General features: G+C 39.9%; 1 protein-coding gene and 1 long non-coding RNA gene across 8 annotated transcripts in view; one reads left to right on the forward strand and one right to left on the reverse strand.

The window, feature by feature from the left end:
• WNT7B (Wnt family member 7B) overlaps nt 1–8,490 on the forward strand; it is a 96,421-nt gene extending 87,931 nt beyond the window's left edge. For all 5 annotated transcript variants that reach the window (XM_061472015.1, XM_061472014.1, XM_061472017.1 and 2 more), the window contains exon 4: nt 5,161–8,490. In XM_061472015.1, coding sequence (XP_061327999.1) covers nt 5,161–5,640 — 480 coding nt within the window. In that variant the 3' untranslated portion in view covers nt 5,641–8,490. The remainder of the gene's footprint in view (nt 1–5,160) is intronic.
• The window catches only part of LOC133278855 (uncharacterized), an 82,103-nt gene continuing 66,273 nt past the window's right edge, over nt 1,133–16,962 (reverse strand). For 2 of the 3 annotated variants that reach the window (XR_009746706.1, XR_009746707.1), the window contains exons 6-8: nt 13,001–13,078; nt 11,956–12,074; nt 1,133–3,270 (exon numbers count right to left, since the gene is read on the reverse strand). This is a non-coding gene — a long non-coding RNA (uncharacterized LOC133278855). The remainder of the gene's footprint in view (nt 3,271–11,955; nt 12,075–13,000; nt 13,079–16,962) is intronic. The other variant, XR_009746708.1, reaches the window with a different exon arrangement.

Raw genomic sequence — 16,962 nt, forward strand, 5'->3', positions numbered from 1 at the left:
CCACCTAGTAAAAAAATCACTGCACCCCTGCAAACCTGACATCTCTATAAAGGCTGACAGAATAAAACCATCAATGAAATACTTTTAACCCTTTAAGATGATATTTAAACTTTTACCTTCAAGTTTCACAGCAAATTCCACAGAAAAGGCAGTGAAATACTGCAGTCACACTTGGTTTGGGGGTGATGTGAAAACTGCTTCTCAAGATTTTTTGGGATCTTTGCGATTCACTGTAAAAATATAATTCAGAAAGTTTTAACCAATTGCAGCAGTTTATTGGTCAAATTTAGCAGCTATTTTGTCTTCTTCTGGAAGGCAGGAAAGAGGCACAGATGAGTTAAGCTCTATAGCCCATCTTCATATTAATAAAGAGTTTCATCTCAGAATCCCAGAATTATTTTCTTGCAAGCTGAGAGGAGAACTTGGGTGGGCATTCTTCAGTTTGTTTTCTTTTTTAATGCATTTAATGGGGATATTACGGGAAAGAGTGCCTAACCTAGGGAGGCAGGTGAAGGGTAGGAGGAGGTGAACTGATTCCTCTTGCAGCTCAGGGGGTCCACAGCTCTGCTGAGCTCTGGTCAGTGTCAGGAAAAAAAAATCTCATGCTGTGGATGGATACTGACCTGCTGCAAAGCAGAGGCTCCCTGCTCCCATAAAACTAAACAAAAAGGAAAACAGGAATGTGAAAAGAGGCTCAGAAAACAGTAACTCAGTTTCTCATCTCCCATCCCACAAAGTATAAATACTGTTTTGATGCTTGATGGAACAACCTCACAGAGGAGCAGAAAGAAAAATATGTCAGCTGAAGCACCCACTTCCTGCTGGCTCCATGTTTTCTCTTTATGGGGCTGGGCACAGCCCAAGGAGTCATGGCATGAACTGCTCAATTTTGGGCTCTGTGAGCTGCTATTAATGAACAGTATTTTCAGGACATTTGTACTGGAGTGGCATTACACCCTGCTAATGTTAGTTACACCCCTGGCTATCTGAGTTAAAAAAACAAACCCCAAAACCCCAACTTTGTTTCCCAGATTGGTCCATGAGATCAGCATTTGTCAGCAGTCGCGGACCCTAGTCTGCACTGAGACTAAGGTTACCCAGTGCCTACACATCATCATCGTCGACAAGCCATCAGCTCTCATGGCTGCAGCTGCATGAGTATCAAAGGGGTGGTGACATCTTGTGACCAGGATCCACCTCTTTTGTTGTTGCTATTACCCAAAACAAAAATTGATCACTTGCATATTTGATGGGGGAAAACTGAAGTTTTCTATTTCATTTTGATGCTGCAGTCAAAAAGTAATATGGATTTTGTTACATTCAACATCTGGTCCAAAAATGTGCATTTCCACTAAGGAAAACACAAACCAGAAAAGGCAAGCCAAAACACACACACACAAAATGTTACTATTGTTTCTACATATTTTATCCAGATAGGATTTTTAATATGTACAGAAACTGTATCTGAGGTTATGCAGTTGGGTCTAGATATGGAACTTGAAAGCATGAATTTCTTTTCATGAGTATCATTTTGTTTTATTTCAGCCTTTGCTAGTCTTTTTCTACTTAACTGGCAGCGGACAACCCTCAAATTGCATTTTCAGTGTATGATTTATATAGGTATAAAAATATGTGGGATAAGAAAGCTTTAACATTATATTTCACAATTCATTGAACAAAGTAGCAGTAGTTAGAAAATTTTGCTTGGCAAGATCATACTGGGGTGGGAGTGGGCCTGTGTGTGGAAAAGGGACTTAAGGAATGTTCCTACCATTAGTCTGAAGCAGTACAGTCCAGTGATGGGAATTTACTCTGGGAGGTAGATCTTGCTGTAAACCATTCAAGATTAGATATGAGGCACTGACATATGACAAATGAAACTGCTGAGAGAGTGGGTTGCACGAGCTAATGATTTTCAATCTTTAATCAGGCACCTACCTTGGCATAAGGTATTAGATTTGAGTAAATAAATACCTTTAAGGCTCAGGGTCAAAGCTTTGATGGGAATTTTGCTGAGGAGAATAGAGCAGGAGGGAAACTGAGGAAGAAAAATGTTATCTGCTCTTCATTCACAGCATTGAGCTAACAGGGACAAATCCTGGCACCTTTGCCAGTTTGAGTGGCACCTTGCTGCAAGCGGGAAGCTGCTCAAGATACCACGCAGATGGACATACCTCTGTGAAAGTCAGACCATGCTGGCTTGTCGGCAAATGGAATACTCCACTGCATCTGGGTGGAAAGAGAGAAAAAGGTTACTTAGAATCTGCTTAGTTTGGGCCTTGTATTCCCTGACCTCCAAGTTTTTGGGCACAATTTTATACCCACAGCTGACTGTGGGCACAAAAATTATAGCATTCAGGAATTTAACTACCTGATGATTGGGCCTGTGCTCAGTGTTGTAACCCCAAGCATTCCACATTCATGAGAGAAACCTCCAAAAAAATAAAAAACCTGCGAGATTGGCTTCAAGATCATGAATTAATACTTCTTGAAACTTCTGCTTTTCTTGAGCCTGTGTGGCTTGCATTTGCAAGTTCTTCCACCATCATAAACAGTGGGAACCTTTGAAAAAATACAGCAGTGAAATCAGATTTCTGTACAGCAAAATGGCTCGTGAAACTGGACCTTCAGGAAGACAAAACCAAAAAGAGAAATCACGGCTTAGGATAAAGTTGCTGGACATTGTACTACAGAGGATGCCAGGCAGTGCTGTGTATAAATGGCAGCATCTCAACCAAATTTGCACACAGAGGCAAACGTACACACACACATCCGTATATAAATGTGCGTATACAAAGATACCCCTACGACACCAGAATGGTTGATATCTTTGTCTGTCAGGAACAAAGACATCTTCTGTTGTATTAGGGAAGCACATCAATGACAGAGATGAAGGCTCCTTGGAACAGTGTCCAGTGTGTTCAACCCACACAAGAATAAGGAGTCTCACAAGCTTCACCTCCTCCCACTCTCTGATCAAGTTACTGACTTGGCCTTTTCAATCAAATAACAGACATCAAAAATACACCCAGAACATGACAAAACATGTACTTTTCACCAAGATTTACTACTTGGGGAAAAGAGGAGCATGAATCAGATGTGGCAGACCTATCCCATTGGCAATGCTTTCCTGGAAGTCCTTAGATCTTAGTACTATTTGGCGAAGGTGTAGAAAATATTACCTCCATCCACATTTGTCATGGATTTTACTGCAATTCTTGGGGCTGCAACTGAATGTTGACTAGTGGTTGAGAAAGCTGTAGAAACAGGCTAGTTTAAAAAACACATATTTCAGCAATATCAAGCAAATCTTACAAAACTTTTATACCTCTCTACATGCACATCTAAATACCAATAGAATATATTAACCCTGTTTTGTGGAACAGGTTTGGAATCTTGTTTGTGGGTCTTCAAAAAAGCACGTCCTTTTGCACAGGACAGTAGAGATAGAGGAGACATCAAAAAGATGCTGGAGTTTTTCACAAGGCATTCCTTTATTCACTGACACTGAAATTCTGCCTTTTCTTTTCTAGAGTAGTTGCAGATATAGGAACTTCTTCTCTAACCTGGTAAACCTTCCTGGAAATCAAATTTTCTGTCTCTGATAGGTTAACTTGACCTTGACCTGGGAAAAGCCTGTGGTTGCAGAAGGTCTAAGGTATTCTTGAATAGGATGCTCAGCTGTCTTGTACTTGCTACTGTATGTTGGCAAGGCAGAATTAAAACCAAATACTCTCTTTAATATTGAAACCCCAGAAATTGGGGAAAAAGCAAAACATACAATTTAAGTGAAACTCAAACAACTCAGGAGGGTGCCCTCTATTTGCAGGGATAACCAGATCTGTACAGCTTTTATTTTAAGGCCAGTTTCTTAAGCAGTAAGCATTTTTTACTCCCTTCTACTTCATTATGCCATTGTACTCAGATTTCGGCCCTTTTATCCTTTGCCCATTTCAGTCATGTTCTGGGATCTGCAATGAAACCACTGCAGGAGATGGTCTGCAGCATCAGTAATGCTTTAAGACAAGCTCGGTAGCTCATATTTCTCTGTTAGCATCCCATTGCAAAGGGGAAAGATCAGTTTGCTTTGTTCTTAGGCCTTGATTTTCATAAGCTAATGATGACTGTGGATGTAATTATGGTCAGGCTTCAGTGGTAGCACAAGGGCAAAAAACCAGAAAGGCGCTTCCACAAGGCCAGTTTCCCCTCTGCCATGCACAGGGAGCGGGAGGGCATCTGCCTGTCTTCCCCCAGGCATACACCCATACCCAGGGAAGGAGGGATGTGCCAGCCATAGCACAGCTTGGCTGCAGCAGAAGCAGGAGGTGGAGCATTATCCTGAGCACCCACCAGTTTGGGTCCCTTCTAGGGAACATCTGATGCTGGATTAACCTCCTTGAGATTAACCTGCTCTATCAATAGCAATAAATGCTCCCATTTCTGTTCAGTTTACAGCTGAGCAGGACCCTTTAGTGGATTTTTCCTCTAATGTTGCTCAGTCATTGCTTCAGTGCAAAAGATATCTGAACACTTGCATGATAGTCAGGTAGATATTGCAAGGAGTGCTGTTTTAAAGGGGACGGTATACTCTGCGGGTTGAATAGTTAATAGGTATTGCCGCTGCCAGTATAGGCAACATTTTTCATTAAGCAGTGAACACAAATGCCTATTCAGCCACACAGTATATGTTAAAGCTGTGATATTAAAAAACTGTGATATTAAATTTTTTTTTAAAATGCCTTTTGAGCATTACTGAAAGCAATTAAGGTTAAATATTCTGAATCACTTAAGAAAACATTTTTTTCCTGTTTTCAAAATGAAAACGGTTTGAAGCGTGTTTTTTTAAGTCACTGCAGTCCTATAAGTTACTTTGGCTCTAAAGACACGTCTTCTGAAATTTAAGTAAATATTGTCCACTGTTTGGAAACAGAATGAAAACATTTTCTAACAAAATGATAAAACACTGCATTTCCAACCAGGCACCGCGTAAAACAAAATGTGTTATAAGCATTCGACTTGGTGCTGAGAAGATTTATAAGCATGCATTCGAAAAATTTCAATCAGCAGTCATGAATATTCATATGAACTAACAGACAGATTTAGGCAAGTTTGCAATATCATTTTCTTGCAGTAACAATATGCAAATGTCTGTACACACAGGTTCTTGAAGAGAGAATGAAATTAGAGTGCAAGTGTCATGGAGTTTCAGGTTCCTGTACAACTAAGACCTGCTGGACCACGCTTCCTAAATTCAGGGAGATTGGATATATTTTGAAAGAGAAATACAATGCTGCAGTGCAAGTGGAGGTGGTACGAGCCAGTAGACTAAGACAGCCAACCTTCCTGAAGATCAAGCAGATTAAGAGTTACCAGAAACCCATGGAAACAGATTTAGTGTATATCGAAAAGTCACCTAACTACTGTGAGGAAGATGCTTCCACAGGGAGTGTCGGTACCCAGGGACGACTCTGCAACCGTACCTCACCCAATGCGGATGGGTGTGACATGATGTGCTGCGGAAGAGGGTACAACACACACCAGTACACCAAGGTGTGGCAATGTAATTGCAAATTCCACTGGTGCTGCTTTGTGAAGTGCAACACGTGTAGTGAGCGGACAGAGGTGTTCACCTGCAAATAATGGTGTCATGTGCAAACAAACAGAACCAATCACCATGAGTGAAGAAAGTGGAGTACAACCAACGACGACAGCATCATTTTGCACATCTAATCTTCTTCGGGAAAAAAACCCCAAACACCACCACAACAACCACTCCCTCCCCGCTACTTACACTTCAAAGGATGGTGCATTTTTGCTGGCTGGCTGTTGTAACTGCTTTGGAAACAAGGGCAACAGGATTAAGGTGATGTTGACAAACACATGAAACTTTTTTTTTAAACTACAATCTGGGTGTTGCAGATTTTCGTGTGTTTTAAGTTATACATATCAGAGAAGCTGATCGCATTGCAGCTCCCATGAAATTTAAAAGAAAAAGACTCTTTCTCCTATTTTACAACAACAAAACCACCAAGCCCTGTGCAAATAAAGACCTTTTTTCTTTTTTTTTCTTTTTCTTTTTTTGTTTTTAAAGTAAATGAAATCTTCACTGACTAGAACACAGCAGACTTGCTGCAAAATCCTAAATTTCTACAAAAGCAGGTAAAGAGAAAACAGCTGGTAGGGAGACAAAATCTATGGCGGAAATACTCCACTATCAGTTTGGAAAAAATAACATTCACAAAATTACATCAGCTGCCAGTGACACTGGAACTCTTTGAATGAACATTAAAAATAATTATTTATGTTTTTAATAGTATCAAAAAATTCTAAGCACTAACGGGTAGCTATGTCTTAATTCTGTACTAAATGTAAACTTATTGGAACTCTGACTATGACTTTTGTATTTGGTTCTCCCTAAGTTCTTCAATGCTACTGATCTGTTGTCACTCCACTATTAGAGTTCAATTACTGTAGGCCTTAAGCAATTACCAGAATTGAGCGGAAAGATCATGCGAAACTGTGGTTACAAATGCTTGATAAAGACTTTTCCCACTTGCCTCCTGATTAAGAATGACTCTTTTTAGACTCAGGCTTGAGGCATGGAGCACCTGCTCTCAGCTCCTTGTAGGGAGTTTTAGGATACAAAGACATGCTTCGACAAATATCAAAGGTTTTGCTTTGCTGTTAAATGCACTAGCAGAATCTTTCAAGCATTGTGTTTTGCCTTTACTGGTTGAAAGTTAATATTACCAGTAGCTTTAAGTAACTTATGCTCAGTATGAACTGAGAAGTTAATAAAAATATGGTAGCTAAGCTCTACGTTGCTGCAACCTGTGAGCTGTGGTGGCTTCATGAACATGAGAAAGGTAAAATATGGGTTCGTCTGTGTTGTCGTTATTCTAAGGTTGGAAATAATGTACCCCGTGGTAAATACATGAATGTTAAGGAAGAAACTGACTTTTTACACCAGCACTAAATTCTAATTTACACACCTTTTCCCTATGAGAGATTTAAAGAAAGTCCTCAGATAATTTACTACTGTAAAATCTAGTGTTTGTAAACCCAAGAGTCAGATATGCCCACTTATAACACAGTGCATTTAAGCACATAAATGTTTGCTTGTAGCAAGGGTCCCTACATGATTTTCTGAAAACTGGGATTAAAAATTTCCTAACATCTGCATATCTGCATTTCTAGATTTTGTTTCATTTTATTACTTTTATTGAGGGGCTGCGCAGCCATGGGCCCTCCCCACTTGACATGGAAGCACTTGCCACACCACATGGTGCCCTTGGGGCAAGGGGCCGGTGGAGCTACTGCTCCACCAGCTCCCATGCTGGATATGTGAATGAGCCAGGATTACCTCCATATTTTATGGGCCTGCATTATCAAAGGTAACTAAATACTTGGGGACCTTCATTGAAACACTCATGAAGACCTGCCTTTCTGACCCCAAGCACTTACCCTCTGAAAATCAGAGCCCTTTGATGAGCCTGCCATGGAGCAATCCAAAGTTGAAAAGCTCATTTTTTATATTGTTGCTGTTGGTTTCTAAATGCCAACCATGATGTGAACAACCCCATAGAAGTCAACAGGGGCCCCCCAAAATGCTAGAGTCACTCCATATAATTTAAGTCCCTTTGATTCATGGGTATTGTTGTTGAATAATAGTGATATACTGTACTTTCACTACATTCTTGACAGGAAGCAAATAAAGCTCCCAAGCACAGTAATGCACAGTCTTATGGTACTAGATACTGTAAATATATTAGAATAGTATTTGTTAAGTACAATTGAGGAATCCAATTAAGTTATATTATTGTATATCGTTTAAATGTCTATAGAGTATTTTAAATTATTGTGAACTACACTGCGTTAAAAAAAAAAGGTTATATATTATAACACCAACCACTCCAAAAAGTGGACCAAAGTGACACTTTCTTTTTTTTTTGCATACCCCTATTTCAAATAGCTTTGTCAGCTACTGAAACATCACGATAACAGTCCTACGATTGGATTAGCTGTCTAGAATTTGACGTTTCAGAGCACCCTATACAATTTTTGTTTTTGTGGGTACTGTACGGCACAAAGCAGGGGATGACCATGGGAATGCACGGACTTGGAACTTTGTCCCAGGAAAAAAACAGGTTTGGTCAGAAAACACCATTACCACTAATGTACTGAAACATCCCCCCCCCCCAAATGGCAACCTTTTAATGAAGGTGTCTATGAACAGAAGTGGGTTACACACAGCTTTTATTTTAAAAGATGTAGTTTGATTTCAAAGAACTGTGACAATAGAGGTTTGAATGCAACCAGCAACACAACATGGTTTAACCACACTTTAGCCATGACAAAACTCATAAGACTGTATGTTATTAAAGAATTTAAGAGCAAAGATCAATTTGTTTACTATGTTAATGTTTTATGGCAAGCAGAAAACAAAAGATAAAATGTGTGTCCATTAAAACTTACTTTATTCCCCTTCTAGTTCCCTTTCTTTTTGTTTGTTGTTCATTTAGAAAAAAGAAAGAAAACATCAAGGCCTTATGCAAAAGCTGTTTGCGTGAAGGCTTCTCTGGAAGACAAATGATAGGCAGATTTCAAGTTCAAAGCAGTTTTTGTGTTTTGTGAGAAATAATAGTGAACGTGCCTGTGTTTGGTATCACAGTCCAAAGTCAGCTACCTACACCAGTAGTACCAGAGAAATTGGCACAAGCACTACCAACCTTGCTATTACCAGAGACTTTGGCTGGCTCAAATGAGAAAAACATAAATGTTTTGTGACATAAAATGTGGCATCCAACACCAAAATGTTTCTTGACCATGAACCTCACATAACAGATTAGTGAACAGAGACGAGTAAGAAAGAGACGTAGAGGAGCAGTTTGAAGACCCTGACTTCAGCACTTGCACATGTTCCAGTTCACTCAAACAAGTTATGGAAACATCTGAAAACCCCACCTGAATCTGTATCTGAAATACTTTACAGCATTTACCTTGATCAGAATAGTAGCAACCTCTTTGATAATGAGAATAGTGTCTTCATATAAGAAATCTAAAGAAAATGTACAAACTTTGTTGTATTTGTCTCTCAGGGAAGATATCCAACTATAGATAAAGGTATAGCCAAATTCCACATGAACTAAGTCCAAAATAACTTCATTAAAATGAACTGAGTTGGCCTGGGTTTATAGCAGCATAAGTATGTACAGCATTTTATCCATGGATGCCAAAGAAAACACTACACCTTCTTTCTAATTACATCATGGGAAACTTGTTAATAGAGCTGAAGAATTTTTTATAGCAAATGGTACTATTACATTTGTTTCTATGATGACATCTGGAAAATAGATGAAACTCGTCAAAGGTTTGTAAATCTTTTAACAAAAATGAAGCACATTGCAAGTAGGTCACTTAAAGTTTTAAACATATTTTCATGGATTTCTTTCTTAATTTAAGGTCAAAACCCTAAAGTGATACTGAACATAACAAATCAAGACCTTCCCTTGTACCATCTTTCCCATGGAAATAGCGCATATGCCTTTCACTATTGAAGGCACAATTGATGTTCAACAGAAAATGCTTTCTATAAAGATACAGATAATTTGCATTCATAGTGATTTTCATAACTGGACAGAATGACTGCACGTTTCCTTTCCAATCCTCCAGACCTTTTGTTGCAATGACAGTTCCCACAGCAAAGGCGGTACAGTAAAGACCCAATATTCTTCTGAGTGACTGCCGCAATGAGATGCAGGATATACACGCTAAAACCATGTATAAGGGCAAAAAAACCATCAAAGCTGGAAAGGCAGGGGAAGTTGTAAGCAATTTCAGTTTGTGCCACTGTGATATTGTAAGAAACCTCCTGCATGCAAAACAAACAGCATTGTAGGCTGAACCCACAAAAGTTTTTCCCCTCAAATCCAAAGTTCCCATCTGCATCTCTGCACCTCTGCACATTCCGACTGTTTCGTTGGAGAACAAACATGCCCAATGGCTGCCAAGTATTTTCCTTTTGGTGTTATACTTGCTATTAGAAAATTGTAGGGGATCATTATCTGACAGGGGACATGAAGTTGCAAATTCAATATCTGCATTTCATTTTTTAAATAAAGATCCAGGTTTTTTTTCCCCTGCACATTCTTGCAGTACAGATGCATGTGCTTTAAAAGACTTGTTTGGTGAGGAATGAAGACGTCAGTTTACACACAATACGTGATTGTTGTTTGTACAGTGTTGCACAGAGCACTGAAGAAGAGGGAATAATAACGTTGTAAATTCAAAATCTTTAGTTGTGCTGTTTTTACTGAAAGCAATACACTAGGTATTACCTATTTGGACACCCTAGTGAGATTCCATTTCATACAATGGTCCTTTACATAAGTTGGTACTATGAAAGGCCAAAAAATTTGGAACAGTAAAGTGCCAGGTCCTCTCGTTCGTGCTGTAAACAGACCATACATTCAATACAGAACCAGCTTAATGACAGTTAAACTTATTCATAGGTATTAAAAACAATTAACACATTTGTTTCATAGGCAATCCCAAACAAATGACACTGCAACAGACATTGGAAATATTTGCATTGAAAGTTAGCTATATGATTAGCCTCTGCCTTCATTTGCCCAGAAATGTAGGGGAAAGCCAGCATTTTAGATCCCATACAACTAAAAGGAATTCCCAAGGAGATTACAAGATTTTGATCTTATTGTTTAATTCCTGTGGCTGAGAATGAAAAGGAGCATTCCCTCAATCTTTGGGTAAAAAGAAAACCAAAGGCATTTTGAAGACTATTCACACCACTCAACTCAAAAGACAGGCTAAGTGAGCTGACAGCCTCTCTAGACTTCCTCAATAGGGAGAGCAAACTTGCTCTGGGGGAGGCGTTAGATCACCTCTGACAGAACCTCTTTTCCTTCTCAACTGGAAAAAAAACCCAGGGAGACACACTGGATAATTTATCCACTGAAATTAAGTACCAAAAATTGTGTCATGTGAATGAACTCTTATTTCCCCTCTACCGTTTGCCTCAGCTGCTCTTGGGCACTAATTATATTTTCCTTAGTTATTTTTTTTCCTTTTTTTAACTGTAAGCTCTATTATTTTATGTGTTGTGGAATAGATACTCCATTATGTCAGTGAAATTGGCTTTGCTTTTCCTTTTTACTGCCACCCTGTTCTCGTCTCTTCCAACCGATCTCCAACTCCTGATTTTATGCATGAACTATTTCCCCACAGAAATTATTTCAAAGAGAATTCTAAAAAGCCAGACAATTATCCTGTGATTTGATGAAGCAGTTCCCTACAAAGCAGCTTATTTATGATTTTGACTTCCTCTTAACATATGCGCTGTGCAGAGAAATCTAATCCAAAGGGTGAATGTTTAATAGTATTCTGATACTGGTTGTGAAGGATCCTAAAGGGTGTGCATTGCAATGCTCCCTTGGTTATTTCATTGGAGTGCATCCAGGCTGCTGCTAGCTCATCAGGCTACGCCGAAAGGCTCTTGCAGCAGCTGAATCCCAATTACCTGCATGGATTGCATCCTGCCATTAAAGCTGAGTTCAGCCTCCAGGTTAGGCTTGCTAAAAGGGCAGTGAAATTTAAGTGTCACACATTTTCTGTAGCGCTAGCCATCACGCAGAATATGGTTACTTGTCTCAACACCTTTCTGAGGTATTATATGCTTTAAAGAAATATATACTTAGCAGTACTCATAAGAATTAGCATACCAAGACAGAAGAAAAAAAGGCACTCCTCAAATTGCATCATATATCCCAAACTGCACACTTAGCACACGTGTATTTCCACACACATGTAAAAATATATGTAAATATACTAAAAAAATATGTGTGGGCATATCCGAAAAATACACACTGCAGATATTCAGAGCAATTTACCTCCTCAGTATTTCCCTTTTCAAAGAGAGTGGATTTTGAGGCCTCTTACTGAAACAGAGGGATACAAATTTTCCACATTTCCTTCCAGATGTACTGTGTCAGCAGCACCATAATAACACCTGATAGTACTTCTTTCTTTCATTTGCAGGTCTTTTTGTTTGTAGGTCTCTAAGAAAAGAAGAAAAGTTCTCATTTTGCAATGGGAGAAAGTAGAGATGTGTGAAACCTTTTTCCTCCTTCACCTAGTCAGGAACAAGAGGCAGCCTAATTTAGTTCTAAATCACTTGCCAAAGGCCCTAGTAAAAAGAAAAGTCAAGAGTTAGGGCCGCAACTCAAATGTTCTGGCTTTTGGTCTGGGGCTGTCATTACTAGCCCTACCCACTCTGGTTACTACAATGCACAGGAGTGTTGTGATGAATATACGTTTATTGGCAAGCACTTCACAAACCTTCTTCCTTATCTCTCTCTTTAAAATATAAGCTACTTAATATTTGCCCCTGGCTGGTATCAACAAATGTGTCATGATATGCACTTACTTTGCACCCATGTTAACCTTTTGAGCAGACGCAGCACTTTCAGTCAGAAAATCATCACCGGTATGCTCTGTTAGTACATTTACAGTAATGAGTCAGATAAATGCTTTCTGTTTTTAAAAGGGTAGAAGCAATGCAGCAGGACAGGTTTGTCCACCCACTGCATTTTGTTCCAGCAATTCTGGCACAGAGCTGCATCTAGGATCAAATAGTCTTAGGAAGCCAACATGCCAAGCTTGAACAGTAAACTAATGTAAATATATAATGGCGTGGGAAAAAATCTTTTGTTTGTTAATATTAGGTGATACAGAATATCTGTTGTTCAGGACAAGGAACCGGAGAACTGTTGGATTACGTTCAGCAATACCCAGCTGTCTTTCTTTTTTTTTCCTGGTGCATAGGTTGCTTTCCTCTCTGTGCATTTGTATGTGTGCATACATGCAGAGGGACTTGGGAAGCACTTAACTAAGTCAATCTGTTAATAAACTTTTAATTTTATGGACAAAAGAGGAGGGTGGAAAAAAATAAAAAGCATTTAGTGGGAATCTCAGAAAGAAATACCTGGAGATGAGTTGCAGCAGCATGGTAAGAAAATATGTGCTTTGGAAGTTTCAGCTGACTACCTAATCCAAACCACTCCTGGAGGAAGGAGAAGGAATGAGGAAGTCAGTTTGCGGTCACCAGCTTCTCTGCCTGTGATATCCAGTACATAATTATTACAGGGCTACAGTTCAGCCAGCTTTTGACAAATGAACTACCAAGAGTTTTCTCTGCATGTTTTCTATTCAAGTGTGTTTAGTCATAAATACTTGGTTCTAATGGCATTTTCTTAGTCAAACAGAACCACTCCTAAGCATTGATAATACATTTTATTCTTGGTATAAGCCTCTGAACAAGATTCTTTTATTCTGGTTGAAGGTCTTTCTACAGAAGTGGAGTATCCTGGATTTTTTTCCACCCACACTGATTCTGACTACTTATACCCCTAGTGCTATTCATCTCCAGATGCTTTGCAACAGTTCATATATTCTGCACTGAAAAGTTTCCATGAAATAGAAATAGTCCGTGTGATAGCCAACAAAATTATCATATTAATCTTATAAGAGGAAAAAGTAATAGCAAAAGGACACAGGCATCAGGTCAGGACACCAGATTTCCTGGTTCCCAATGACTTTACTCATACTCAGATTATCTAGTCTTCAGGTTCATGAAACAGAAACTCCTGAGTGCATGTAATGCTCCCATTAGCTCATCTAGAGGCATCTCTATTTTAAAGGTCCCTGTAAATACCAAGTTTCAGTCCCAAAGATACAAAGTAGGAAGCAATGAGCCGTAAACCATCCCTGGTAGTGCTACCCTATGATTCGACTGTATTTGAAAACTTAATGCTGAAATGATAATCATGAATTATTGAACCATTTTTGTAGGCTTTTGACTCTGTATGAACAATTCATGTATATGTAAAACACATCTAGTGAAAGTACCAGCACTGACAATTTTTACTTTCAGGTACTCCTGAAATTTTCTCCCCATCCCTAGCTGCTCACCAGCAAAGAGAACGTACAGAAATCTTTAAAAAAAAACAACCCCAAACCAAAACCCAGTCAAATAGATGTTTTTCCAAGGACCTGCATTTGCTCTCCTTTAAAAACGTTACCCACAGTTTTCTGTTTAAAACCTTTTGCATTCAAGAGATGCCTCTTTTCCCTAGATGGGTTCACTTAAGCTTCTTTCTCTACTTCAGCTTTTTAGTTAGCTACACTCCCTCACAATCTGATGCCTGTTCAAACGTCTACTCAAGCTGAGACAGATCCAAAAAGTGCTTGTAGAGGGTGTTGGCCACAGTCCTGAAAGCCTTTCTGCTGGCACTTCAGAGCAGTGAAGTGTTTGCCTGCTCCCATCGTCTCCAGCTGAAAGAGGAGGGAACTGAGCTTACCCTTCAACCGTGAATGACTGCGAGGTAAGACACATCAATTTAAGGAGCAGTAAATCAAATCAGACTCTACGCAAGCTCCTGGCCTGAAACTTGTCAAAGGTGGTGGTTTTCACCAAAATTTGAGGATGCTAAATGAGAGCCCTAAATGAGAGGGTTTTCTAAGTCCAGCTTCAAAAGTTATTAAATCCCTCTGACTATTGAACACCTCATCCTAAATATCCCATTTCATTTCTGAAAATTTTTAAACATGTTTTGTTTAAAAGCTTTGAGTTTAGCACAATTCCCATGTTTTACCACCCTTCAGTAATTCAGCTATTGAAAATAGACCTCTCAACAGGGGATTTTCAGGATTAGTCTTAAACTGATAGCATAGCTCACACACTCAACAAAAGCAGCAGGAAGAGAAAAAAGCCAAACAAACCATAAAAGCAGTCCCATAAAGATTAAAAAACCTGAAAGAACTGAAACAATGAAGTCTGTGACAAACCATAATTTTGGCACATATCCTATTCAGTATATAATTGTAAGAGTTACAAGGCTGGCATGGTTGCATACATCCATATTCATGAATAGTTTTCAGGGTTCATTTTTGTGTGCATGTGTGTGATGAGAAAATAATTTTACTCCTGGCTTAAGGAGTATCTTTCTGAACATTTCTGTTCAAATAATGCCCGTAATCTTTCTTTCCTCCTACCTCAGGTAAAAAACCTGACCAGGTGATCGTGGTGGAGTTTTGTATTTCAGTTGCAAAAGAAGACGGCTCCTTCTTTTTCTTCTCTCTAAGCCTTCTCAGATGTACACTATATATTATAAGATGTCATTCTTCCAAGTTCAGACATCTGAAACAAACAAATCTGGAATATACCGTCATCTTCTTCTCAGATGAATATGTAAAGCCAAAAGGCGTTAAGAGCAATTCTGTAAAGACAGTGGAAATATTAAAAAAACCCCAAACCTACACAGAAAAATACGATGTTACTGGGTGGACTTAAGATATCATTTCTGAAATACTGCCCAATGGCTAGCTAGTTTCCCCTTTTTCTTCATCCAGAAAACCTTCATAAAACTCAATCTTAAGGTCAGGTGTAACAGCGGACGTGTCAGGGAGACCAAATCAAACCTGGGAAGCCATGGAGCATACGCCAGGTATAACAATGCACAGACTTAGCAGGCTTTTTAACTTCACCACAGCCATTTGCAGAACACAGTTATACTCGTACCACTCACCAAACCATAGGCAATTAACGTCTGGAGTTATTTTCAGCCATGAAAAGTGCTTGACTTCACCACACCATTGGGCAGTGACTACTTCTGCATCCTCTGGGGGAGGAGAGGGCAGGAGGCGAACCTCCAGAACTTAACTTTGAGAGCTACAGACAAACAAGTGGAAAACGAGCACTCTGGCATTGGTGCACTCATTTCTCCTTATCATGTCACCAGCTCAGGAGAACACTTGGCGGCATGCAATGGAGAAATTAGTTAAGAGAGATGCAGCTGGTGCCTAAGCACATTCTCAGGTGACACCGGTCTCTGCTGAAGCCCACAGTATTTAGCCTCTGTTATTTGGAAAGCCTGGTGTCATAGCTGATTTCCTGGTGTTTTAGCAAAAGCCATCGGTGTCTTTCTTTCCAAGACCAGCAAGAAACCTGTGCGAAATAAACACAGTGCCATGAGAGTGTGCTGTTACACATCTTCAGCATGGGTTGCGGAGGCACTTGAAGTGTGGAAGAGGCAAACAACCAAACACCCCCCCACACCTGATAAAGCAATTATTCCACTTGTGTCATTTTGGCTATGGCATGTGTCAGGAAATCAAAGGCAGATCCCATCCACTCAGGGGACTGGACTGGGATTGCTGCCCTGGGTAGGCTGCTCTGCAACTAGCAAACAGCCATGGCGTGGACCGAGGAGCCGGAGAGGCATAAGCCCAACCTTCAGCACACCTCACTGCCTTGCTTGCAGCTCACGCTGAGGAGATCATGTTTGCATACTCAGGGCATGAATAAAGGCGAATTTTTCCAAACTATTTTAATGTAAATACAGGGGCGTCCACAGCTAACCAGCATGGCAGTTTGACTGGGATGACTGCCAAGTAACAAACTTAATGCAATGTATTTCATTTACTCCCAAACAATGGGTAAATGGCACTCTTTTGCTGTTTAAATGGCATACCCACCGCTGTCTACGTGTCTGCCCACAGGTGTTATGCAGTACGAACACTTACCGTCTGTTAACATAAATTTGTTCACTTGTGTTTGCTTCCCTCTTCCAGCCTGGCTGCTAAGCCTATCAAAGGTCCCAAGCTAAACAAGTACAAACATCACTCGCAAAGTGTGTAGGCAGCAATTAAAGCACACCGAGGTAGGGTGCAGCGTTTTAATCACACTGGCTGATGGCCAAGGAGCTGCAGAAGTGAACCGTGCTTCCCCAGCCATGGAGGAGGAAGGAGGAGGAATTCCCTTCATGCCTCTAACGTGTTGCTATCTACACTACTCATTCACTTCAGAGCTGCACCCTTGTCTGCACCTTTTTACCTGCTGGTGGATATTCATGCGCCTACGCTTGAAACATCCCTTCACTGCAACTA

Source organism: Pezoporus flaviventris, unplaced genomic scaffold, assembly GCF_033815535.1.
Source record: "Pezoporus flaviventris isolate CSIRO_AGI_PZ_B2104156 unplaced genomic scaffold, CSIRO_AGI_Pfla_v1 ptg000070l, whole genome shotgun sequence".
NCBI lineage: Eukaryota > Metazoa > Chordata > Aves > Psittaciformes > Psittacidae > Pezoporus > Pezoporus flaviventris.